This window comes from Leptonychotes weddellii, chromosome 6 (assembly GCF_054177405.1).
Source record: "Leptonychotes weddellii isolate Sample4059 chromosome 6, ASM5417740v2, whole genome shotgun sequence".
NCBI lineage: Eukaryota > Metazoa > Chordata > Mammalia > Carnivora > Phocidae > Leptonychotes > Leptonychotes weddellii.
This window is the reverse complement of record NC_138374.1, coordinates 96,516,997-96,543,335: the sequence shown is the minus strand read 5'-3', so window position 1 is coordinate 96,543,335 and position 26,339 is coordinate 96,516,997. Positions and strand designations below refer to the sequence as shown.

General features: G+C 33.5%; 1 protein-coding gene across 5 annotated transcripts in view; it reads left to right on the top strand.

Annotated features, from left to right (window-relative positions):
• Positions 1–15,361, top strand: part of ODR4 (odr-4 GPCR localization factor homolog) — a 35,486-nt gene extending 20,125 nt beyond the window's left edge. For all 5 annotated transcript variants that reach the window (XM_081824706.1, XM_081824708.1, XM_081824707.1 and 2 more), the window contains 4 exons: positions 289–379; positions 5,024–5,209; positions 13,338–13,448; positions 15,073–15,361. In XM_081824706.1, coding sequence (XP_081680832.1) covers positions 289–379; positions 5,024–5,209; positions 13,338–13,448; positions 15,073–15,140 — 456 coding nt within the window. In that variant the 3' untranslated portion in view covers positions 15,141–15,361. The remainder of the gene's footprint in view (positions 1–288; positions 380–5,023; positions 5,210–13,337; positions 13,449–15,072) is intronic.
• The last annotated feature ends 10,978 nt before the right edge of the window (positions 15,362–26,339 follow it).

Below are 26,339 nucleotides of genomic sequence, written 5' to 3'. Positions count from 1 at the left end.
TTTCCTAATTTGGAACACTAGCATTATTTCTTTAGATGGAAAATTTCATTCATTTATTTGGTTTTAATTATTTAAATGAAGGTTAAGCAAATTTGCTATTAAACTGTTAATGTGTTAATAAGCATGTTAAATAAATGGACATTAAAAAATGGAATGATATACCAGTTATTTTAGTGGACATGATTATATAGGAAAGTCAATTATGTTGGGGGAGGGTGGTAATAAAATAGTGCAAATCTAAAGTAATGGGTTTTATTTCTTATTGTAATTTGTTTTGTTTTTTCATAGGCAATGAAGAGAGATATATTGAATACAGTTGCAGATCGTTGCGAAATGCTATTTGAAGATCTTCTTTTGAATGAAATTCCAGGAAAAAAAGTTATGAGTATAAAATTAAGAACATTTTTTGTGTGTGTTCAATTGATACAGTAATAGGATGTCAAAATGTAATAGATACATCATCTTTTGTAACTACCCAGATCTATCTTTTATAACAATATGGCATCTTTTACTTTTCTTAGTGAATGACAGTTTTTCAGTTGCCACCCAAAAAAAAGATGTTTAGAACACCTTATAATAACAAATCTGTCAACTTTTAACAGTCTCAGGGAGGATTTTTTTTTAAAATTCTGCATGAATTTCTGCCAGAATGGATAAACTATTAACTTTTTAATTTAATTTAATTTTATTTTTAAGATTTTATTTATTTGAGAGAGAGAGAACACAAGCGGGGAAGCAGCAGAGGGAGAAAAGCAGGCTCCCCACTGAGCATGGAGCCTGACATGGGGCTTGATCTCAGGACCTTGAGATCATGACCTGAGCTGAAGGCAGCCACTTAACAAACTGAGCCACCCAGGTGCCCTTTTGTTAACATTTTAAAGCTAATGTTTTTTAATTAAATCTGAGATTTAAAAAAAATATTATTCAAAATAAAAATATTTATTAGTGTTTAAGTATTATATAATAAAATTTTAATAGGTATTAATTTATGGTATATATGCAATTGATCTGTTAATACCAAATTTTTTTGAATACCAATTTATATACTCATTATTACTCTAACACTTTATCAGATTTTAAAAAGCCTGGGTCATGGTGTCTTAACCTTTTATATTATTCCGTTTTGAAAATTATAAACTATACCATTTCCATAATTTGTATTAATAATAATATTTTTACTCCAAAAGAAAATTATAATACTGAGTATGCTTTTTGAAGTTACACATTTTTCTCTACCTTCCTACCATTCAGGTGCGATTGCACTTGCAATTCACAGTTGAGTATGTACATAATTGAAACATATACATTAGCTAGTTAAGGGAATATTTTTATGTTAATAGGAAAAACTCTATGTAACTATGTAATACACTTCTTGTAGTACTATTGATAGGTAGTATATTAGGTTTGGTGGACTAGTCATAATTTTTATATTCCTAATATGATAGATTAGCAGAATTGCCAGATTTAACATTTGTCCTTCCTATACTCACAAATAACCCTGAAGCTCCATTTACTAATGTATAGTTTTTCTGAGACATGAATTTGAATCTTACATGCAACAATTGGATTGAGATTTTTGTTTTGGAAAGTAGGTAAAACCTGATCAGTCAGTCACCCGGTCAGCCTATCAGTCTCGTGTTAGGGTGGCCTTGTTTTTACTACTTTGTGTATGTGATAACTCTCGTGGTGCTAAACATTACTTCACTTTTTGAGCAACAGTATGTGCTACAACTGAACTGTGAATTTTAGGATTTTCAGGGACATGGGGATGCATTCACCATTAGTGCCAAAATCTACCCTATTATACACATTAGTTCAATACGCTATTCCATTTAACAGTGCTTTGTAAACTGGTATTATATGACTGTCTTGGTATTACTTTATATTGAGTGAGCTAGTATTTTTAAATTTTTGCTGATGTTCAAGCAGTACAATTACTTCCCACAGCAGTTGTGATATTTATACATTAAATTTGATGTATTAGAAGTTAACGTTATCTAATGTTATCTCTTCCTAAATTTTTTAAAAATAAAAGTTTTCACTGGTAGTTGAGTGGCCTTTGAGGCCTGTGTGAAGAGAATGGTCACTGTAGTTTGTTGGAAAAAAAGCAGTGACTAACATATTTGGTTGGGTTCTGTGTCTACTCTACCATTAGCTGAGTCACTTTGGACCAATGATTTAGTCTATCCAAGCATCCATTGTCTTATCTAGAAAACAGGGATTATAGTAGATAATCTTTGAGGTTGTGAGATTAAAAAAGATGATGTTTGTAAAGCCCCTAATACAAATAGGTAAACTATATGTTCAGTAAGTGGTAGTTACTATTATATTGGAGATGATAAAGAGAATTACTTGATAATTGTCTTTAAAATTTCCTAACTTTAATTTTTGGGAAGTGTATCATTGTATTTCGAAAAGAAAGCAAGTATAAATATATATATTTTTAAACTTTAGTAACAGAATTATTTCAGCAACATCTTAGTTGATCTTAAGATACCACAATAAAAGAATAAATTGCAAGTGTAATAATACAAACAAAAGTAAAATTTGAAGTTGAACGTATATACACCAAATTGTTCGATTTTAGATTTAGTCTTCATTTTACTTAGCTTATCTTTCTTCTATACTGGTAAGATTTTATGTATTTGTAATTTGGTAAAATGTAGAATGTATGCCATGAAATTAACCTGAACTAGAGGGTTTTTTTGCATGCTTAAGGAAGTCTGCAAAGGGCATATTAACTTTACATTCCTAATCTTTAAAATAAACATAGTCTCTGAATTCTGGCTATCCAGATGAAAGAACCGGATGTAGTTGAATGACAATAAAAAATGTAAGTCCAATCATTCCTTTAACTTATTATGGTCTTCCCCTTCTCAGATTCCCCTTAAGAATTCCAGAGCTTCTCTCAGCCTACATTCAGTCTTGCCCAACTTACTCTCAGCAGGTGACCTACTCATTGTGAAAATTGAAGACTCTTACCTTCTTCCATTCCTATATTCATATCCATCCATATCACTTGTCCTCTGAGAACATATCTGTATTCCTCTTTGCCTTTGGTCGTGGTTTTGCTCTTTAGATGGCACTTCGCTTTGCTTCATACAAATGTCTACTTATCCTTCAAGAATCAACTCAGATCTCAACTATTGTACACAAGTTTCTATAATACTCCAGTATGAGTTAGGATTCTGTTCTTAACCAGTAAAAAACCAATTCTTATATTGCCTTGAATTTTTTCTCTGTTTTGAACTTACTTCAAATAATGTTTAACTAGATGCTCTGCTGTGGGAATATTCCTAAAGGATTCTTAGAATACTTTGTGAGAAATGTTTTTTTAAAAGATCCTCCCTTTTTTAACCTCAGACCAACCAGAAAAAAACTTGGTTTTATTTAGATACTAAATGGCTAATTTAACTTTTTTTTTAAAGATTTTTATTTATTTATTTAACAGAGATAGCACAAGTAGGCAGAGCAGCAGACAGAGGGAGAGGGAGAAGCAGGCTCTCCGCCGAGCAAGGAGCCCGATATGGGGCTCGATCCCAGAACCCTGGGATCATGACCTGAGCCGAAGGCAGCCGCTTAACCGACTGAGCCACCCAGGCGCCCCTAATTTAACTTTTTAATTTGAAAATTATAAGTTCTTTTTTTAAATGAGTAATTTAAAATGATCGCAACTACTGCTTTCACGTTTGATTTTATACCAAAGAAATTTATTTCTTTTTCAGGAAAACTAGAATTAATGCAGCTTGAAATAGTTTTAAAATTTTTCATGCCAATTACACATATATATTGTAGCCATCTTTGAAAGTTTTGAACTTAACCTGTTTTAAGAAACTGTAGCCGAAAATAAAATAGTACATCCCTAATTTCAATGTGTGGACAATATACACGCTACAGTAAAAATTGCAGTAATATAATTTTACCGCTAGGAGGCAGCCTGGTCAAAGAGTAAAATTCTCCCAGTTCTCATATGACAACAAGATAAGCTGAATCTGCAGGAACACTAATTTAAGTCATAGCATTTTCTGTGACGCTTAAGGCATTCTTTGTCATCTTTTGTTTGTAAAGCTAAAGCTACCACTAGTTTCTTGATAAGGAAATGTAGATTGCTTTTAAAGTGAGCCCTAGTTTTCTACTTGATCTGTACATTGGCTGCTTAATCATATCCATTGCTGAAAGAGGTGATTCTTTACACAAAATCTCTATCTTTGTTAATAGTTCAATAGAATGATGGTGTTGAACCAAACAATAATTATGTGTTCATGTAGAACAGTGACAATGTTAGAAATTGGGGGGAATGTTATATTTTACTTTGTGAGTATTCAAAGAATGAAACATTTATTATTTAGATCCAGATTTTTTCTAAAGATAATTTAAAGCTGTTTGCAAAAAGGTATTACAATTTAACAAGATAAAAATTATTAGCAATAAGAATGAGGCAAGAGGAAAATGAAAAAGAAAGCAGGATGGAGTTGGTAGTAAGATGAGTATACAAAGCATGTATCTTGATGTCCTGGTAAGATGAAGTCAGTGGTAAGATTAGTGCAAAATGAATGCTATTCAATTTTCCTATACATTTGATGTAGGTGGGCCACTAATTTGACTCCAAACTTGCATGAAGAAGAGAAATATTTATAAAATGCGGTGCTTGTATGGTTAAACAAGAAAAACAACAATTTCTGAGACCAGGGACAAAATTCTCCTGGGTATTCCTTCATAGGACAGTGGATAATACAAGAATATATAACTTAAAAGAAAGAAAGAATGTATAGCTAACAATACCTTCACATTTGAAGGCAGTGGTTAAGTTTACATTTCATAGGAGTATCATTTAGTCCCTTGCAGAGGCCAGGAGTATTGAGGTAAAGCAGAATTCAGTAAGAGCAATTCTGTGTCCAATCAATTAAGACATGAAAAGGCCTTTTAGGTTTTATTTTTATTAGTGTATATTTCATATACAAATATATCACTGATGCTAGTGACAGACCTATCTAAATATTGATAATGTTCTATCTCCTTTTAGATTCTGAAAAAGAGTTTCATATCCTCCCTCACCGAGTTTTCGTCCCCATTCCGGGATCCACTGTAATGTTATGTGATTATAAATTTGGTGATGAGTCAGCTGAAGAAATGAGAGACCATTTTATAGAGATGTTAGATCATATGATTCAAATAGAAGATTTGGAAATTGCAGAGGAAATAAACACAGGTAATTATATGATGTTACTTAAGAACCCGATTAGACTTTTGCTAAGATGACCTATAAGGCATCTGGTTTAAGGACGTCTTTAGATTTCTTTAACACTAGTTCAGTTTGATATTTTTGAGGCATTTAAAAATGTGTCTGTTTAATTTCTACAGATAGAAACATGCAGTCAGTGTTTTCCTGGAAAATTCTACCAAAATTTAAGTTACTTAAGGTTTTTCTAAGCCTAGCAAGTAGATGTTCATAAGACAAGTTCAGCTTTAAATAGGTGGAAATACATAGCTTTTAGGTGTTTCTTTTATTATAAGAAAAGTTTTCTTAAAATTCACTATCTTAATTGTTTGGTTAAGCATTTTTAAACAGTTTATGAAACATCTTTTCGATACTAGTGGGCTTTATTTTCTTACACCTTCACGTAATTGGGATACTAAGGTTAAATGGGCAGTTCCAAACATTAGATCAAGATTATTTTTATAGAGCATAGATTTGCCATACTATCTAATTATGTAACAGTTTCTCCTCCTAAATGTCACTTTCACATTTGACCTTACATTCTTTTTTTTGTTGTTTTTTGTTTTTTTTTTTAATATTGCACAGTTTATTCTTGTCCCAGTTTTTATCACAAAATACTGATTCCATCAAAATATATTTTTATTGATATTAGGGCCAACTTGCAAAACACTTGAAGCACAGATGTTGTTTCAAGGTGCCATTTTGTGATCTGACTTCCCTTTTCCACTTCTTTTTATTTTATTTTTATTTTTTTTTAAAGATTTTATTTATTTATTTGAGAGAGAGAATGAGATAGAGAGAGAGCATGAGAGGGGGGAGGGTCAGAAGGAGAAACAGACTCCCCGCCGAGCAGGGAGCCCGATGCGGGACTCGATCCCGGGACTCCAGGATCATGACCCGAGCCGAAGGCAGTCGCCCAACCAACTGAGCCACCCAGGTGCCCCCCTTTTCCACTTCTTGAATTAATCTCCTTTGTGGGTCTCTGGCTGTTGAGTTTAGGTGGGTAACGTTCAGTCACAATGAAAGTAAGGTGAGGAACTGGTCTCTGGTGTGCTTGTTACCTTTGTGGTCTTTGATAACTACGCTTGAGTCATTTTTTTTTTTTTAATTCTTAATTGTGACTTCTTAAAAAATTTTATTTCATTATTTTATGTTAATCACCATACATCACATCATTGGTTTTTGATGTAGTGTTCCATGATTCATTGTTTGCATATAACACCCAGTGCTCCTTTCAATACGTGCCCTCACCCATCACCAGGCTAACCCATCCCCCCACCCCCTCCCCTCTAAAACCCTCAGTTTGTTTCTCAGAGTCCATAGTCTCTCATGGTTTGTCTACCCCTCTGATTTCCCCCCCTTCATTTTTCCCGTCCTACTATCTTCTTTTTTTTTTAACATATATTATTTATTTAGAAGGCTGTTTTTGTTTTGTTTTGCTTTGCTTTGCTTTTGTTTTGTGTAGTGAGAGAAAGATATGAAAATATATCTATAAATAAGTGTGTAAGTTTATGACAGGCTTCCTGAAACATTTAAAAATATGTGATAAAAGTAATTATTTGCAGGGCGCCTGGGTGGCTCAGTTGGTTAAGCGACTGCTTTCAGCTCAGGTCATGATCCTGGAGTCCCTGGATCGAGTCCCGCATCGGGCTCCCTGCTCGGCAGGGAGCCTGCTTCTCCCTCTGACCCTCCCCCCTCTCATGTGCTCTCTCTCTCTCATTCTCTCTGTCTCAAATAAATAAAATATTTTTTAAAAAAAAGTAATTATTTGCAAATATCAATAAATATTGAGTATGTAGCTATTTATCGAACTTCAGATTTCTGATATAATAGTAGAAAGTCTTTAGGCCGCTTTTGAATGTGGATGTTTATGAAATTTGAATATAACAATTTTTAAGTCTTTTTTCTAATTCTAACTTCTTAATTATTTTTCTGTGACTTAACTAATTCCTGCCCCCACCAATAAGAGTATTTGATTCAGAGTACTCTGTTACAGTGATGAGTCAAGTAAGTATTTCACTGGTGAATATCAAATCTGTCAGTAAAGTCTTAGATTAGTTGGAGACCAGTGAGTTTGTTGTTTTGTTTTCTTTTTCTTTTTTTTCTCAACAACTCCAGGTTAGTATTAATTATGATGTGGAACAGTAAGCTTATTTTAAAGAAAAAAAATACTTCAAATTGCTCAGTATCTGATGTTAAAAGAGCATCTGTGTTTTAATCCTTTGAAAACTATCATTTTTTAAGGGATAGCTATAGTATATTCCCTAACTGATGGGTACTTTGAAAGTAAACTGGTAAACATGTTTGCTGCTTTCTGAAATATGTTTTCCCGGATTAGTGGCTGCACTATCTCTGCCAACCAGATTTAGAGTCATCAGGGTAGGGATTTTTGATGGTTCACTTTTGTCTCTATTGCCTGACAATAGTTCTTGACCCATTCTGTTGTTGATAATCTGAATGAATTTTACTTGGGATCACTAGAGTTGACCTAGTTCATTCTCTTTCTTTTAACATTGAAATTTATATTCCTAGGAGATGGGGATTTAGACTGTATTCTTCCTTATTCCAAATACCAGTCTGTGTTCCTATAACTAACACCTTATTCAGTAATCTGGAGCAGTAAAACATGAGTACTTTTTTACTGAGGCCATGCTTTTAAATTTGAGGTCAACTATCATGCTCTTAAGTATGTTGAAGCCAAATATTTGCACAGTCCTTTAACTGGTCTCTTTATTATAGTTTCCAGATCTCATTCTTTCTTACCACCTTGTTTGTCTTTTTATAGATTAGGAATTTTTAACCTGTGGTACCCATAACCTCTGGGGTCATAGCTGGCTTTCAGGAGATCCACAAACCACTTAAAAGTAATTGTATAATTTTTTTCTGGAAAAAGATTTATTAAAGGGTTGGTGACCTAAGAAAGATTAAAAACTACTTCTTTAAATATACTTTGGTTTGCCTTTCTTTAAATAAATTACCCTGAATTCAACCTAATATTCTAATAATATTATTAGCTATTATTTATATAGAACCTACTATGTATAGGCACTGTTTTAAGAGCCTTACAAATATAAATCATTTAATTCTTACAATAGCCCTGTGATGTAGATACTATTCTTAGTCCCATTTTCCAGATGAGAGAATTGAAGCTCAGAAAGGTCAAATAATTTTTCCAGGGTTACACAGCTAGTAAATGGTGGAGCTAGAATTTAAACTTAAGCAATTTGGTTCTAGAGTCTGTGCTTTTTCTAACAATTCCTTTCCATGGGACCTAACCAATACAGACTATAGAACTACTACTTTCCATGGTCTAGATATTTATTTTAGCATGGCCATCTTCATTGCATCATTCAAAAATTTTTTTGACTTAAGTGAATGATGTTGCATAATTCTGGTTTAATTTCATCTTCTGTCAGTATAATTTCTCACTTGTTGGCTAGAATCTTGGATCTGTTATTATAGTAGATGGTTTTCATATTCTTTTTGAATTACTTGTCACACTTATAGTGTGTATTACATTCATGAAAGATTAAAGGGTAGCATTGTATGCAAAATTTGACCCAATCACAACTTACTTTATTATTTTTTTATTTTTTGACTAATCATTTTTACAACTTACTTTAAAAATCAGATATAAAAGCTTAGGGAGAGAGAGATTTCATTTAGATTATTTTTTTAAAGATTTTATTTATTATCTGAGAGAAAGAGACAGAAATAGTGACAGAGATAGCGAGAGAGAGCAGGAGTGGGGAGGAGAAGCAGGCTCCCTGCTGAGCAGGGAGCTCAATGCAGGGCTCCATCTCAGGACCCTGTGACCATTACCTGAGCTGAAGGCAGACGCTTAACTGCCCGAGCCACTCAGATGCCCAGACTGTCAGATTTTTGAGAGTAAGTACCTAGAATGTTTCTCGCTGTACTCAGCTCTATGCCTCAAACATGATAGGTATTCTTAAATATTTGTTAATAATTGACTGATATATACTAAATAGGCCATTTTTTGGAAATTATTGCACATCTTTTTTTCACTTATTTTATGCTTGAAAAATTGTAAAGTTTACATCTAGCCAGATACAAGGTTTTTAAGGCTTGTGTAGGGCACTACAACTGAACATGTACATTTAAAAAGGGTATGATAGTCATAGCTCTATGGTGATATAATTCAGAACATTTTAAGGGGTATAGAACATTTAAAACATATGACATTATGCAACACTAGACATTTTAATTCTAGTTTACAGCATTTAGTACGTCTGTTTATCAGATATTTATTAAGCATTTGCTCTGTTCAAGGCAATGTGATAGATAAAAAATCAAAGACGAGATTCCTTTCCTTAAAAAGCCTGATTTGGAAGATATAATATGTATGCACTGTTAATTATGCAGAACATGTAGTAAGGTCATAAGAGTAAGAACTTACCATTAATGATTAAAATTTTAGAGTTTCCAGTGATTTTGTTAATTATTCAATGAGAAGAAAATATTTTGACTGTAGGTTAGCGATAACAATCTACAGTAACCAAGTTTTGACATTAGTTTTTTCGATTTTAGTAAACTGTTTCCATTTTTTCATTGTTTATTATTACTGCTTTATGTTTCACTTTAATTGAAAGCACACATCTATTGTATAAATTGATGCTCTGTAGTATTCAGTGGATAATTCCAAATATATTAAAAGCTCCCTAGTTTTGAATGATTCTTAGAATTCTTTGAAATATCCTTGCAAATAATTAAAAGACTTATTTATATCATCAAGATAATATACTTCTTAGCTATTATTATCAAATTTAAATGCTATTCTCTAATGAATTGTTTTTATCGTTTATATGTATACTAAATATATTTTAATCCTGTTTTTCAGCTTTCTTTCAGTAAGCTTTATCATGAACACTGTACCATGTTAAATATTAGTATGAGCTAGTAATTGAAGTATTTAAAAATCCACTTTTTAATCTTAGATGATATATAAATGTTCATTAGTCTTTTCTTATGGATTTTGATTTTTTATAAGCTTTTAATATTGGTACTTAGTTGTATATTTCACACTGTATTTTAAAATTATTTTCTGTCTATATTTTTTTATGCTGGTAATCTATTATAGAGATAGATAAACTGAATAGGAAGAGTTTAATATTGCACAAAGGAAACAAAACAGCAATTTGTGGAAAGTTTAGGTGTATATACTTGAATGTATGCTGTATCAAACTCATGATCTCTAGATTATATATTTTTCTAATATTGTATAATGTATTGAAGATACTGCTTCATTATGTTAAATATGATTCTTTAAGGACTCTTTCCTGTTTTTGAAACTTATATAAATCCTAACTGAGTGATTGATTGACTACTCTGTTTTAAGCATTAGGGTTCTAGAGATCAAATATACAGTTCTGACTCTGAAGAAGTTCACAGTCTAGAGGGAAATACAGAGAAATGGGTTACTCTAAATAAAGTGATTAGTTCTATAATAGAAGGATGAACAGAATTATCAGAACATTTAGCACAGGGATTATCCTTTTATGGGGTTAGAGAAAGCTTCTGAAAGCAAGTGACATTTGAGTTCATTTTGAAGGATGAATGTAATAAAAGTAACTCTAGGCTTTTCAGGAATTGAACACTGGCATCAGATGTATTGTGACCAAGAATATGACTTGTCTAGAATTACATTAGTTTTGCTTTTTCAAATATCTGTTGAATTAGAAGAAATGATTTGGTAATTAGCATATTTTTAATAGCAAAATAACATATTCCCAAATTATAGGATAGGGTAAAAACATAAACATTTTAATAGAAAAATTAAGTGATTTTTCATGACATCCTATTCGTTTAGAATTATATTCACTTACTCATTCACTCCCTTACTCATTCATTAATTACTCAAAAATAAATTTTATTAATAATAAAAATAATGGATTATTATTTTTTCATTAATTTACTAAAAATATTAGATGCATAATTTTATGAAGATAATATTTTAACTGAGTCCAGGTATGCCACTTACATCTGTGTAACTTTAAATAATCCCCCTCCGAATCCCAGATTCTCTTGGTGTTAAGAGAATTTAGTACAAACATTAGGGAAAATACTTTCTAAACAAAAAGAGATACATAACTGTAAGGTGATATTAACTAGTATTATTATAAGACGTTTAAATAATGAACTTTCTGAATTATAATAAAGAATATTAACATTAAAGTATAACAGTAATATTTTATAGTATGTATAAATTTTCCTATATATTTGAAATTAGGGCTTTCGTATATAATAAACCATAAAAGGTGGAGTTCAAATGTTAAAGTTCAAAAATTGAGGGGCGCCTGGGTGGCTCAGTCGTTAAGCGTCTGCCTTCAGCTCAGGTCATGATCCCAAGGTCCTGGGATTAAGCCCCACATCGGGCTCCATGCTCAGTGGGAAGCCTGCTTCTCCCTCTCCCACTCCCCCTGCTTGTGTTCCCTCTCTCGCTGTCTCGCTCTCTGTCAAATAAATAAGATATTTTAAAAAAAATGAAAATTACTATACATTTAAGGGTGTTAAACTTGTTATAACAATCCGGCTTTATTTTCTAAGTATTTGATGTTATTATTTGCTGATTATTATTTAATTATTTTTATTCTATAATATACTTGCCAAGTAGTTGCTATGTTTGAAATACATATTTTGCCAGGTAAATACCTTAAAATAACATACTTTTAAATGACTTAAGGGATGAAGAACAATTTGTTTGTCAAAATGACTCACTTAAGGTAAGGGATAACTATGGCTTTAAAATTTCTTAGGTGCATTAGTCATCTCCTACTAGATACTAAGTTAGTAATTCAGATGCACTTTATCTACAGTATCAGCTAAAAATTTGAAGACATACCTTTAAAATCGGGTGAAACTCATCTTTGCCAATTCTGTCTTTATATCAGAACTAATTAATTTTTGTTGTTTGGTTAAACATTGATAATTTAATTATAAAGGAAAGAGAAGTAATAATGAACATGTATTTTTATGACTAAATCACTGAGTATAGTGAAACCTCATTACTTCAGTATTCAGGGATTGGAAGAAGACAACTAAGGAGTTTAAGTTGTAACATTTTATTTTAAGCATCTAAATAGTCCTGCCTAACTATCAACAGCTTGGAATGAAATTGAACACATTTACAACTTAGCATGCATTCATTATTGCCCTTGTTTTCTCTTTTGTTGACAGTTGCTCAAAAAGGTTACTTTCTTACATGATTAATTTGGAGCTTGTCTGAAGTTAAAATTACCTGATTTTAAGGAATGCTTAAGATCTAATTTCATATCGAATAATATGTTATTTGCATTTAAATTTCAGATACTAGTAAAATGACAAAGTGTCTGAGATTTGAATTAAAATCCCAGAAGCTCCCACCAAAAACAAACATAAATAAATTGTTATGACAACGTGTTACTCATCCTTGAAAAATACTCTGCTTCAGTAAAATTATCTCAGATTTGTATCAAATCAGTATGATTTTGTATGACAGATTAAAAATGAAAATAGAGCAATGAAATATTTTTATAGAAGTAAATTAATTACTTGTGCAGAAAATTTGACATACTAGAGCATGACTTGCATATAACAATTCAATATTAAATGTATAAGTAATGTATCATGAAAAACCATTTTTGTGCTCTTTATTTTTTTATTAACATATAATGTATTATTTGTTAATTTTTGTGCTCTTTAAATACAAGTACTCAAGTAAAAAAAATCCGTAGCAAATAAGTGTAATTCATGCTTCATCCATTATTTTTATTTGTATTTGTTATCTGAAATAAGGATTTTAGTGGCCCCCCCAAAAGAAGTTTTTTGGTACTGATATTTACTAATAGAAAAACCAAAATTGTATGTGTGTTAACATGAATAAAACTGTACTATTCATTCAACTTTTTGATCTATAGATGAAGTTAGGGGAAAAATGAAGCTGGTAGGCTAATGTAATCTAGAACTAAGGTGTTATAATCCTTGAGAAAACTAGAAACTGGAAATATAGGAGACTGAATTTTTTTTGATAATATGTTCCTTATAATGTTCTTCTTTAAAACTCATTTTAAAATGGGAATTATTCCCATTTTATTTAGGATTGATTGTTATTATCCTCTTGCAGCTTGTATGAGTTACTCTATGAATACTGAAGCTTCATTGGACAACACAGATGATGAACAACCAAAGCAACCAATTAAAGCTACAGTAATATTGAAAATTCAGCAAAACATAGGTATATAATTTCTTTTATAACATTGAAAAGATGGTATTTTGGATTTGAGTTTTCTCATTATTTTAAAATTGTTTCCATTACATTTTGCTTTCTTAGAGGTGCTAGATTAAGCCTGTATTTATTATTATGGAAAGTGCTAGTCCCTGGAGATGGAAGAGATGGAAAGATTTATAAATACTGCATTATTGCAATTGCTCTCAAACATGACACTTTCTATTAATTTTTTTTGGCGTGTTTGTTTGTTTTTAGAGGGGGTGGGAGGGGCAGACAGAGAGAGAGAATCTTAAGCAGGCTCCACACCGGTGCAGAGCCTGATGTGGGGCTCGATCTCACAACCCTGAGATTATGACCTCAGCTGAAATCAAGGGTTGGATGCTTAATGACTTAACCACCCAGGCACCCCACTTTTTGTGTTTTTACAAGAAAAACTTGTTGAGTTTCGGGAATCAGTTACTATAGTTGGGCCAATGCTTTTCAGACTGGTGTTCTTTGAAAAACTGCTATTGTAGGAGATTTTGATACGTGTTCTATGAAAAAAGTCAAATTCAAGTCTGGAAATTTGTAATGAACTTCAGAATTTTATTTTATTTATTTTATTTATTTTTTTAAATTTTATTTATTTATTTATTTGACAGAGAGAGACACAGCGAGAGAGGGAACACAAGCAGGGGGAGTGGGAGAGGGAGAAGCAGGCTTCCCGCAGAGCAAGGAGCCCGATGCGGGGCTCGATCCCAGGACCCTGGGATCATGACCTGAGCCGAAGGCAGACGCTTAACGACTGAGCCACCCAGGCGCCCCGAACTTCAGAATTTTAAAGGCTCCAAGAAGCGTGGCAATCACTTCAACATTGTTCAGACATATTGATTAAAGAACATGTAGACTGTTGTTAAGTGGAATGCCAATTTGAAAAATGCTTTATAAGCATTAAGACTTTTGACTGTTAGAAGCCAGAAGATTTTTCTTGGCACTTACTCATTAGATAATTACCTAAATTCTTTGTACCAAAGTGTGTGTGTATGTGTGTGTCTGTCTGGACTGCTCTGGTCGGTTTTGTTTTGGTTAACCTACAGTTACCAGGAAAAAATAAGTAAAACTAAAAGTTGCCAACACAAACTTACTAATTCTTAGATTTTATAATGGTAGAATCTTGAGTTTTTTAGTTTGAATAGTTACACAGATGACTTTGCCTTGTCATGTTTGAGACCCACTGCCCATTGGAGCTGTCTTTTGGTTTAAGCTAGGTACCATAAAATGGCTGGAATGTCAGTGTGCATATTTATAGAAACTTTTTTAAAGTATATGTGAGTTTTTCTCTCAAATGTGTGTGAGTGCACATGTGTGTAAGAAAGATACTTTTTTTTTTTCTTTTTTGAAGGTTTTGCTAAGTGGGGAAGTACATGATTACCAGTCCAGCCTTTGCCATCTATTCAACGTATTGCTGTGTTTTCCTCCTAAGACTTGGCTGGCTTTTAATACATATACATGTGTGTATAAGCATATATGTTTGTGCAGGTGCATCTTGTTGTTTAGGCCCATCGTTGCCTACATTTCAGAGCCTAGGACCAGTTAAGCCTTTCTTTCACTCATTCCATTTCCATTTGTTTTGTGTTTGTTTTACTTGTAGGTGTGATTGCAGCATTTGCGGTTGCAGTCCTTGCTGCGGGTATCTCCTTTCATTACTTCAGTGATTAGGGTGAGACACAGCTTCCTGATCTTCCAGAGAACACTGAACAACCATTATGAATAAAAGACGCAAACAGTCCATCTGCATTTAAGACCAGAGCAGCCACCTCTGCTGCCATTATGCCTATTATGTTTCTGACTAAAATGAAATCACCAGCTGCCTTGTTTAGCCCTGCTTATGTTATAGATGGCTCAGGCTTCCAAAAATAAAGTTGTGTATGTAGATGGAAGTTGCATGTAACAAATCCTTATTATCTATTTTTAAAAATGTTCAAAGTGATGGTTTATTTTCATAGATTTTAGTCCTTTTGATCTGGATCACATATTGATCACGATATTGAAAATTTGAATAGTCAGAATTGACTGAATATCTTAGTAATAGAATAACTGGAGAAATTTCTACAAAGTGGGGCAACAATCTGTTGGGTAAGTTCATACTCTAGGACCTTTTTTTTTTTTTTTTTGATGGCACAATAAGAAGTTTTATTCTATTGATAGAAAAAAAAAACCCTGCAATTAATAGTTGTACCACAGCAATTAATAGCATGTAAAAAGAAATGTCTCTTTTAAAACATTAGAGGAAAAATGCTCTGCATTTTTTTATTTTATTATTTTATGTTAATCACAATATATTACATCATTAGTTTTTGATGTAATGTTCTATGATTCATTGTTTGCGTATACCCAGTGCTCCATTGAATATGTGCCCTCTTTAATACCCATCACCAGGCTAACCCATCCCCCACCCCCCTCCCCTCTAGAACCCTCAGTTTGTTTCTCAGAGTCCATAGTCTCTCATGGTTCATCTCCCCGTACGATTTCCCCCCCTTCATTTTTCCCTTCCTACTATCTTTTTTTTTTAACATATAATGTATTATTTGTTTCAGAGGTACAGGTCTGTGACTCATCAGTCTTACACAATTCACAGTGCTCACCATAGCACATACCCTCCCCAGTGTCTATCATCCAGCCACCCCATTCCTCCCACCCCCCACCACTCCAGCAACCCTCAGTTTGTTTCCTGAGACTAGGACCTTTCTAATGTATACTCAGTTCCCAAAATACTGACCAAGTTCTGGTCAAGGGGTAGGAAACCTTTCCAGAAAGGTTTGAATTATTAAGGATTGCCATAAATCATGTGCTTTCTCAGGTTAGTATATCATACCTGCTTTAATATATTAGGTAAGACTTTTACTTCTAACAGTACGTTAGACTAGGTACTGTTAAACAACTAAATCCTTAATAAAATCTATTTTTGAATGCATTAATCAGCTCAAAGAAAGTAGGGGAAGTTTCTGTGAATCATACCTCTATTTTTACTTGCCCACAGATGAACACATTTTGAGTTGGGAATTGCGAATACTGTATTAAGCATGCAAGTGGGCAGTGGTTACACATATAGCAAATACCAACTGCAACATAGCCATATGCAGTTTGCCTTGGACTAGAAACAAGATGAATCTGAATCTGAGATGTTGTCCTAGCCAGGACAGTTGAAGTGGCTACTTAGTTTGTGGTATCCTGTAACTCCTGGCAGAAGCAAGATACAGGCTCAAGATTTCCATAGATTAAGATAAAAAAATATGACTAGAGATTACCAGGTGCAAATTGAAACTAGCTAGCATGAGAAAAAACCTATAGGAATAATAAACTTTGGATTCAATTCTCCATGGTCTTATCACTGACATCTATGAAAGATGGAACCGCAGGCAGATCTAAAAAAGAAAACAATGCTAAAAATGAAAAATATGTTACTTGAAATTAAAAAAAAAACCCTCAGACATGTTGAATATCATATTAGACTCAACTGAAGAGACAATAAACTGGAAGTGAGATCTAAAGGAATTATGCAGTAAACAGTGAAAAGAAACAAGGAGTTAGAAAATACAAATATTAGAGAGAAGAATAGCGATATGAAGGGAAGATGGTTACAAAGACTAGAAGTATTAGGAGGGAAGAATAGAGAGGATGGAGGAGTACAATATTTGAAGATAACTATTTTCTTTTTTTTTTTTTGGAAAAACATGAATTCATAATTTGAGGCAGCACAGTATATCCCAAGCATACATGGATCAAATCCATGCCTAAACCCAAAGTAGTGTAACTACAAGATACCAAACACAAGATTTTAAAAGCATTCAAAAGAACAAAAAGATCATCAGTGAAGGCAACATACATACCAACATACTTAGTAGGCTTCTCAATAGCAACAATGTACCGAAAAGATGGTGGAATAATGCCTTCAAAATTCTGAGAAAAACTATTATCAACTTAGACTTTGTGCCAAGCAAAACTGAAATGTTCAGATGAAAAACAGATTTTTACCATCAACGGAACTTCAATAAAGAAACTGCAAAAGGTTGATCTTCAGAAGGAAAATGTTTCCACAAGGATGATCTGAAATCGAAGATCTGGTGAACAAATATAATGATAAACATGTAAATCAAAAGTGTTGCTAGTATAAAACAGTCGTAATTGAAGAAGTGTTTATAAGAAGTAAAATTGTAAACAATTGTAAAACTAAATAAACATTCTGTGCAACATGAATGTGGACTTCTAAAATAGGATATAATTAAAAAACTGGATAATAGCATTTAAGATGGGAGGAGGGTGATTAGAATTAAAGTGTTCTGAGGTGCTTTCATTATTCAGAAAGTGGCTTAAGATACTGCTAAGATAATAGATATAGAATGAATCATTGCAAAGGAAGAGAAGTTTAAAATAATGAAACAGGAAGACAATAACTTAGCCCAAAAGGAAGAAATTAGGGGTGGGGGAGGAACAAAATTAGTAAGATAATAATAACAAGTCAAGTAATACTAATTAAAATAAACATGAATAAACTAAACCCAGTTCAACAACAGATTGATTAGGTTTTTTAAAATCCAGCTATATATAGGCTGGATTTTTTAAAAGATGAAAACACAGAGGGAAATAAAATTTGTGTAGCTTTAGTGATACTAAATCAAAATTAGTTTTATGGTAGTATTAAAGATGGAGAAGGCCACTAATAATGATAAAAGGATCAATTCATTAGAAATATATAACAATTTTAAATATGTACATACTTTATAAAATGGCCTCAAAATGTATGTTATAAGACTAAACCAAAAAACAACATAGAGATTTCAACAGCTCTCAGTTATTGATAAATAAACCAAGACAAACAATGAATGAAAACACAGATTTGGATAATGCAATTAACAATATTGATTTCAATGGACAAATTTAAAATAATCAGCAATTAGAGAATATTCTTAAGCATTTTATATTAGCAAAAATTGACCATGTACTAGGTATGAAATAAGTCACAATAAAGTTTTAAAAATCAGTATTAAATGTATAATCAGAAATAAGAGTTCAGTAAGAAAGGTTAAAATTTTAAAAATCATACATTTACAAGTTTTAAAACTTTCGTAGATGAAAGAAGAAAACAAATAGTTGGAACCTAATTATAAGTATCACATTTGGAAAAATTGGGTGATGCAGCAGAAACATTACTAAAGGAAATTAAATGCATAAATTAAAAAGCCTAAGTATATAACTTAAGAGCAACAGAATAAACTTAATGTTGAAGCAAGGAGATACAGGCGAGGGAAGAAATCAATGAATTAGAAAACAAAAAGTCACAATGTCAAAATGGTTTTCATGATAACAATAAAATTGGCATAATTAAGAAAACAGGGCACAAGTCGATGAAATAAAGATTGAAAAGGAGTCCTAACCCATAGATACAGCAGAGATGAAAATAATGAGCATCTAATATATTTGAAAACTTAGACAAAATAGATCAAGGTATAGAAAAATGCAATTTCCTTAAATAGTCCAGAGAAGAAATAGACAAGCTACATAGACTTACTCAATAGTGTTGAATAGGAGGTAATTTTTTTTGACAGAACATCTAGTCCACATCTACAGATGTTTCTCTTTCAAGGACCATACTATTTCAACATTTCATATAAACTCTCCCAAGGATTAGGTCATGTCAGCTCTAATGAAGCCAGTATAACTTCTGATACTAGAATCAGACACATTCAGTAAGTTAAAGACTCATCACACATATTAACAGATGTGAAAACCAAAAACACTATTGATAAGCTAAATTCAACATTATATAAAAAAGGATAACGCAGCATGACTAAGTTGTATATATACATTAAAAATCAGAAACTCAATAAGGATGCCTATTTTATCACAACTTCTATTCATCATTGTAGAAATAATGAGCAAAAGATAAATCAGGTATTTTAAGAGGATGTAACTGAGCATACAAAAAGATGTTTAATCTCATAAATGATCAACTAAGACCACAGTGAATATCATTTTACATCCAATAGATTGAAAAATTAAGAAATATGACAATATCAATGAAGAAGATGTGCATCAAGAAGACATTTACAGGTGGGGTTGTAAACTGATACACAGTTTGCCATAGAAAGCAATTTGGCATTATCTTGTGAAGTTAACCATTTACATTAATACCTGACCATTCTGCTTCTACATATACATACCTTAGAGAAATTTTTCTATAGGTGCCCAAGAGCACATCTATGAGAATGTTCAAAGCAGCCCTGTTTGTAACCACCCAAATATTCATTGACAAGAGAATGACAAATTGCGGGTTTTGTACTTTTATTTAAAAGGGAGAATGACCTAAGAAAGCAAGTTTCAGAAGCTCACATGCAGTTTGATAACTTTTATAAAGTTTAAAAACAAGCAAATCTGTATTACACAGGAACAAATTTATGATAAAACTTTTTTAATGTGAAGGAGTGATACCCAAATTCAGAATGATATTACCATTTCTGGTGGGACTGATGGCAGAGCAGGAAGGCAAGAAGGAACAAATGAATAGAGGAAACATTATTAGTAATGTTTTAGTTCTTGAGTTGAAATGGGTTACTTGATCTTCATTTTATTTACTTAATGGTATCAACATATGTATTATTTTGGTTGTCTGCTACTAACAAACCACCCCAAACTTAATTGACTTAAAACAACAAACATTTAAGGTGCCTGGGTGGCTTAGTCAGTTAAGCGTCTGCCTTCAGCTCAGGTCATGATCCCAGGGTACTGGGATCAAGTCCCACACTGGGCTCCCTGCTCAGCTGGGAGTCTGCTTCTCCCCTTCCCTCTACTCGTGCTTTCTGTCTCTCACGTGCTCTCTGTCTCAAAATAAATAAGTAAAATCTTTAAAAAAAAAAGGCAACCATTTAATTTTTCCCCCCACAATTCTGAATTGACAGGAATCAGTTGTCTTGTTCTCCACATGGTGTTGGCTAGAGCTATAATTTTCTAAGAGCTTGAGTGGGTTTGAAACCTCCAAAATAGCTCATTCACATGGTTGGCAGTGGATGCTGGCTGTCAGCTGGGAACCTGGCTATCACACCTCAGTTCTCCTCTATGTGGCCTCTCCATGTGGCTTGGGGTTCTTCCATCAGGGTGGCTGGGCTTCTTCCTGTCATGATAATGGGGATTCAAGAAGTAACATCCCAAGTGTGAGCATTCCAAGAAGAGAGAAGTAGGAGCTTTGAGTCCTCTTGAGGCCCTGGCTTAGAAATCTCAGAACATCACTACATTGTATTGGTCAAAGTAATCTATAGGACCAGCCTAGATTAAAGATGAAGGGGAAAAAAGCCTTTACCTCTCAATGGGTATGCATATATGAGAAGGAAAGGGTTTGATGGCACCTATCTTTGGAGATTATCATTATACCCTCTGCAAATAGCAATTCATGCTTTTGACATGTGGAAAATGCATTCACCACCTCAAGAGACACTTTAAAGTTGCATCTAAATATGTCATCAGATTCAGGTTCAAGGCCCATAATCTCATCATTTAAATCAGTTTCAGGTATATATGAGCCACCTTTACTGCAGTTCTAAATGTGAATATGTGTGAACTAAAGACACAAGTTTTCTTCCCCATACTCATCTAGCATACAATGGCAAGACAGGCAATAGATTTCTTGTTTGAACAGGGAAAACGGGAGGTGCAAAGCAGGAAATGGTCCACAGCAATTCAGAACTCCAACTGGGCACATGTCTCTCATTCATCATGATTCTAGGAGCAGGGAGTTTATGATAATTAGGGCCTAATTCTCAGCCCTTGCACCTTCCCCATGAGATTTTGAATCAACTCTGAGTTGTCCTTTTCCATGAGAATGGCTTGTTTGAAGTTGAACAGTTTTCTCAACTTGCTTCCTGATTTTCGAAGGTTGAAGGTCCAGAAGCCTTTTTTTATTTTGAACTGTCTCTTCCTTTTAGACCAAACTTATGTAATTCCTTTAAAAATATTGCATATTTTGGGGGCACCAAAATTTGGGTGGCTCAGTTGTTAAGCGTCTGCCTTCGGTTCAGGTCATGATCCCAGGGTCCTGGGATCGATCCCCGCATCAGGCTCTCTGCTCGTTGGGAAGCCTGCTTCTCCCTCTCTCGCTCCCCCTTCTTGTGTTCCCTCTCTTGCTGTTTCTGTCAAATAAATAAAATCTTAAATAAATAAATAAGTAAATAAATAAGTAAATAAATAAAAATATTGCATATTTTCTATGAATCAAATTATAATCCCCTCCATTCAATAAAAGGCACACCCACAAATCTTGAGACCGGCCTCTCCCTCTACTTTGAGCTAAATGTCAGGGTGCTGAAGGACTGCATCCTTAAGAATCTTAGGTACCAATTGCCTCGCTGAGTGGATGGACTATAATACATGCTGATAAGATTCTTAGAAGTCTTTTTTTGCCAGCTGAGAGATCTATGAGGCACTGGCTTAAATATTTCTGAAGTCTTAAAGGTTATTACTACAGCTGGACCCTTGATCATAACTTACCCTGATGTTATATGTTTTACTTGCCATTCTCTGGAGTTGACCATTGCCCAGAGGTCATTTCCTCCTTGAGAATTTCTTGTTGGCTGGAAAAAGGTGTTCAAGGCCTTCACATTTCTCACAGCATTTCCTCCAAAACTGAACAGTTTCTTATTTAGTTCATCTGTCTTTTTCTGTATTTGATCATTGCCAGCTAAAAGTCACTTGGCATTTTCAGTATTCTGCCTGGAAATCTCCTTGGCCAGATGCACAGGTTTATTCAGTTACTTCTTCCCCTTAGTGATTTCCATGAGTTCATTAGTTCTACCTTTCACATTAATGCAGGTGAAAGTGCCTTTCATAACAAGGGTTGCCTTTCAATAACGATTTCCTCATTGTTCTAGCCACCCCGGTTTCCTGAAGTCCCTAAAGCCTTCATCTCCTCAGTTCCAAAGTTAAGGCTACATGTTTTGGTTTTGGCCCAGCACTACTCTTATTTCTAGGTACCAGTTTCTATTTTGGTTATCTCTTCATAACAGTCTCAAAATATATTGGCATTAACCATTTTATTAATGGTTCCATTAATCATTTATTAATCATTTATATATTTATGATTCTGTGGATGGACTGGGATCAGCTGAAAGGTTATTGTGTTCCACATGATGTTGGCTGGGGCTTCAATTACCTAAGGGCTGTGACATCCAAGATAGTTCATCCACATGGTTGGCAATTTATCTGCTGCTTCTCCGTATAACCTCTCCATAGGGTTTAGGCTTCTCAAAGCATGGTGTTTGAATTCAAAAAGGAAGAGCCCCAAGAATCAGTGTTCAAAAAAGAAGGAAGTGGGAAATTGTTACTCCTTAAAGGACTGGGCTCAGAAATCCTAGAATGTCATTCCTCTGTATTCTGTTGGTCAAAGCAAACAGGCCTAGAGTAGATCCTATAGGAGAAGGAAAAGAGGCTCACCTCTCAATGGCATATGCATACAGGGAGGGAAAGAATTAATGGCATTCACCACAGGAGACTTATTACACATATATTCTTTAGTATATGTCAAATCTTAAATACATGAGAAAGGAGAGAATTAAAGAAGTTCACTAGGGAGATAGTTAACTATTATTACTCTAAAAACATAATTCATATATTATCTTACCACAATCTGCCTTTTCCAATAGCACCCCTGTCTCCCTCCTTTCTGTTTTGACATTTTTGTGGGTAAATAAATGTCTTTCCCTTTTACCTACTCCTAAAATGTTCCAAGGTCAATAGGCTCAAAACCATCTTACCCAAATAGTTGGGAATAATCAAGCTCTATTACAATGCATATTTGTTTTTTGGCTTTTACCTTAGATATTTGTCTAAGTATAAACTAGCCAATGTACAATATCTAGTAAATTATTCTTGATTTCTGACTTTAACCTAATAATTATATTGGAAATATGAAGTATGTTAATGAATAGTAACTAAAGGTAGTCAATGAGTTCTCATATACTTCATAACCTATTAAAAGGTAAATTAATACTTTAATAGGTTTTGATTTATTGGTTAAGGACAAGTGGTAAAAGTGGAGTTAGAAATGACACTTGTTTGTCTCTGCTTTTGCCTTTTCTGATGTGTTTTCACATACATTATCTCAGTGGATTTTTATAACACTTGTGTGTAAGCAGGTTAGAGATTTGTTTAATGGACCCCAATTTGGTGGCTATAAATGAAGTGTACATTATTATGTATTGTATCCAATGACACATAGGAAGAATAGCCATTTGAGTAAGTAACTATTACCTGTCTCAATATCAGAAATAGATTATTCCTTCTTTTTTCATCTTTGTAAAAATATTCTGTAAATATTTTACATACTTAAGCACCATCAAATGAAGCTAGACTTTACGCCATTCTGTGGAATTTATGAAATTCTGATCCCAAAGAGCCCTGTAGAAAAAGGCTTGATCTTTAAAGAAAAGATCTTTCACTCAATTTGTTCAGTTTGTTAAGGAGACCTTTTGTTTATTATAGAATTGTGAAAAGGAACTTAATGGAATGGATGAAGGTAGTTTAATCAGCTCTTAGGTTCTATTTTAGTGAAATCCAATTTAGTTGTAGATACACCAAATGCCTGGCCCCATGATTAAAATTCTGAATGTCAGTAAGCTAAGACACTGGACTGCAATATTTATATCTAAACAAAAATAACAGTGTTTAAAAAATAATAATCCTATGCTTTCAAGTTAGCACTATTGAAAACATTTTCTAAATTTTAATTCTAAATTACAACTGAAATAATAGCTAATGATTATGGAGAGTTGACTTGTATGCCTAGATCTTCTAATTAAGAAACAACACCTTGGGAAGTCACTTAATCCCTTTGACCTTTAGGTTGGAACAAATTGTAACATTAAATTAACTCTCATATAGTGTTTTACAATTTATACAATATTTTCATTTTAACAATTCAGAGACTGAGGTGAGGTTCAGGAAAGTGACATGCTAAACCTAGTAGTTAGTGGGGCATATACATATTATGGGGGAAGATATTAATGAAAGGAAGTGATTGAGTATGTAGAAGCAAGAGGGATGATTGTACAGAAGCAAGAAAACGAGTTTAAGATTCCTGAGGATAGTCTCTAAAGCATAGGTAGCTATTGGCCTTGAGAGAAGGAACATTAATATAATAGCTCAGAAAGTGAAGAAAATTGGTGCAAGTGCATATGGGCTTATAGGTTTGGTAGTGGAAAGTTGAAGATGATCTTATTTGATGCCTTCAGATTTCTATGAAGTTGGAAAGGTCATCTGCTGAGAGGAAAGAAAGAGAATAAAGATTTCAAAGAATTGTTGCCAAGAGTGGGAGATCAAATTGACCCAAGAAACAGTGGGATTACCAGGCCACTGTATACCAGTACAGCCTCATTTGAGGTTAGTAATAATAAATGAATGAAATTGTGTGATTTTCCCTCAGTACTCTGTCTTCTCAGATTTAAAAAAAAAGTGATTTGTAGGTCTTGTCTAAAAGATAAGTTGAAACCAAAGAAGGGCTAGAAAATTTGGGATTGGCAAGAATATTATTTAAGAATATTATTTAAATGATGAACCATGAAATCTAAGCTGAATATAAAAGGAAGTGAAGAGATGGAAATGGGGAGTTGGGGGGGGAGAGAACGAGAATGCTTTAATGAGTTAGAAATGGAAAGAGAGAGAGAATGCTTTGATGATTTGGAAATATAATGTAAAAAGACCAATGGAGTGGAGGTCTAGAAGAAATCAAAGACCCAAATTTTTACAGTCATTTACAAGTAAATAAGGAGACATGAGTGTGATCATAAGTAAGAATGCCTGGAATAGTGATTTGGGAAGAAATAACACATAGATAATAGCAAATGACATGAGTGGCTGAGGTGAAGTATTATTGAAGGTCAAGAGAAGAGGAAGTCAATGAAAAGAGAGTCCAGATTATGGGAAGATGGTCTTCTAAAATAATGGTAACACCCAACATGATAAAATTTGAAGCATAAAGGAAGGCTGTGTGAGTAGAATATCTAATTTTTGATAAATGAGGGAGAATGATTAGGTCAGTTGACAGTTACAAGAATGGAGGAAAAGTGATAGCATGAGCCTTTAAAAATATCTAAGATTTTTTACAGAAGCAACTAGTCATAATGATCTGGAGTAAAGGAGAGTGTTGAGAATGATATTTGGATTTTTGAAAGAATAATCACTTGAAAGTGATAAAGGGAAGGTATGCCTTCTTTGAAGAATGAGGTTTCAGTTATGGAAGATATGGAAAGAACGTCTGGGGAAAGGTTGAAAGTAAAGGGAAGTATGTTGCTTTTAGACAGGAAGGGGAAGGGAAGTGGGTGCAGTAGAGTATTATGACAATGGCAAGTTGGGAGTGGGCAGGTACTAGTGAGGGGGCAGAGGTGTGGGGAGCTCCCCCTTTAGATGTTGCTTGTAATGAATGTACGGTTAAGTATCCTTTAAGATTTAATCTCAGTGATTTTGAAGAGGTTGGATTCTGGGTCCTTGATCAGAGGACTCACTCAGACTAAGTGAGTAGTTATTGCTGCTGCAACAAATTTTGGTAACTGCACCTATATGGCTTGGAGGTGGGAAGCAGCCCAGACAGTGATGTGAACAACTAAAGACAGCAAGGCCAGGATAGGAGCATAGTCTACAGTTACGAACTTTAAACATTCAGCCTGACATCCCAGGGATAAATACAACTTGGTCATATTTTATCTTTTACATACACTGTTGGATTCAATTTGCTAATGCCTTATTTAGAATTTTTGCATCCAAATGAATAAGTGACATTAGCCTACAATTTCTCTTTCTCATTTACTGTTTTTCTAATTTTGGAAGATTACACTATCAAGATTATCTTAGTTTAATAAAATCAGTTGGTGATTATTC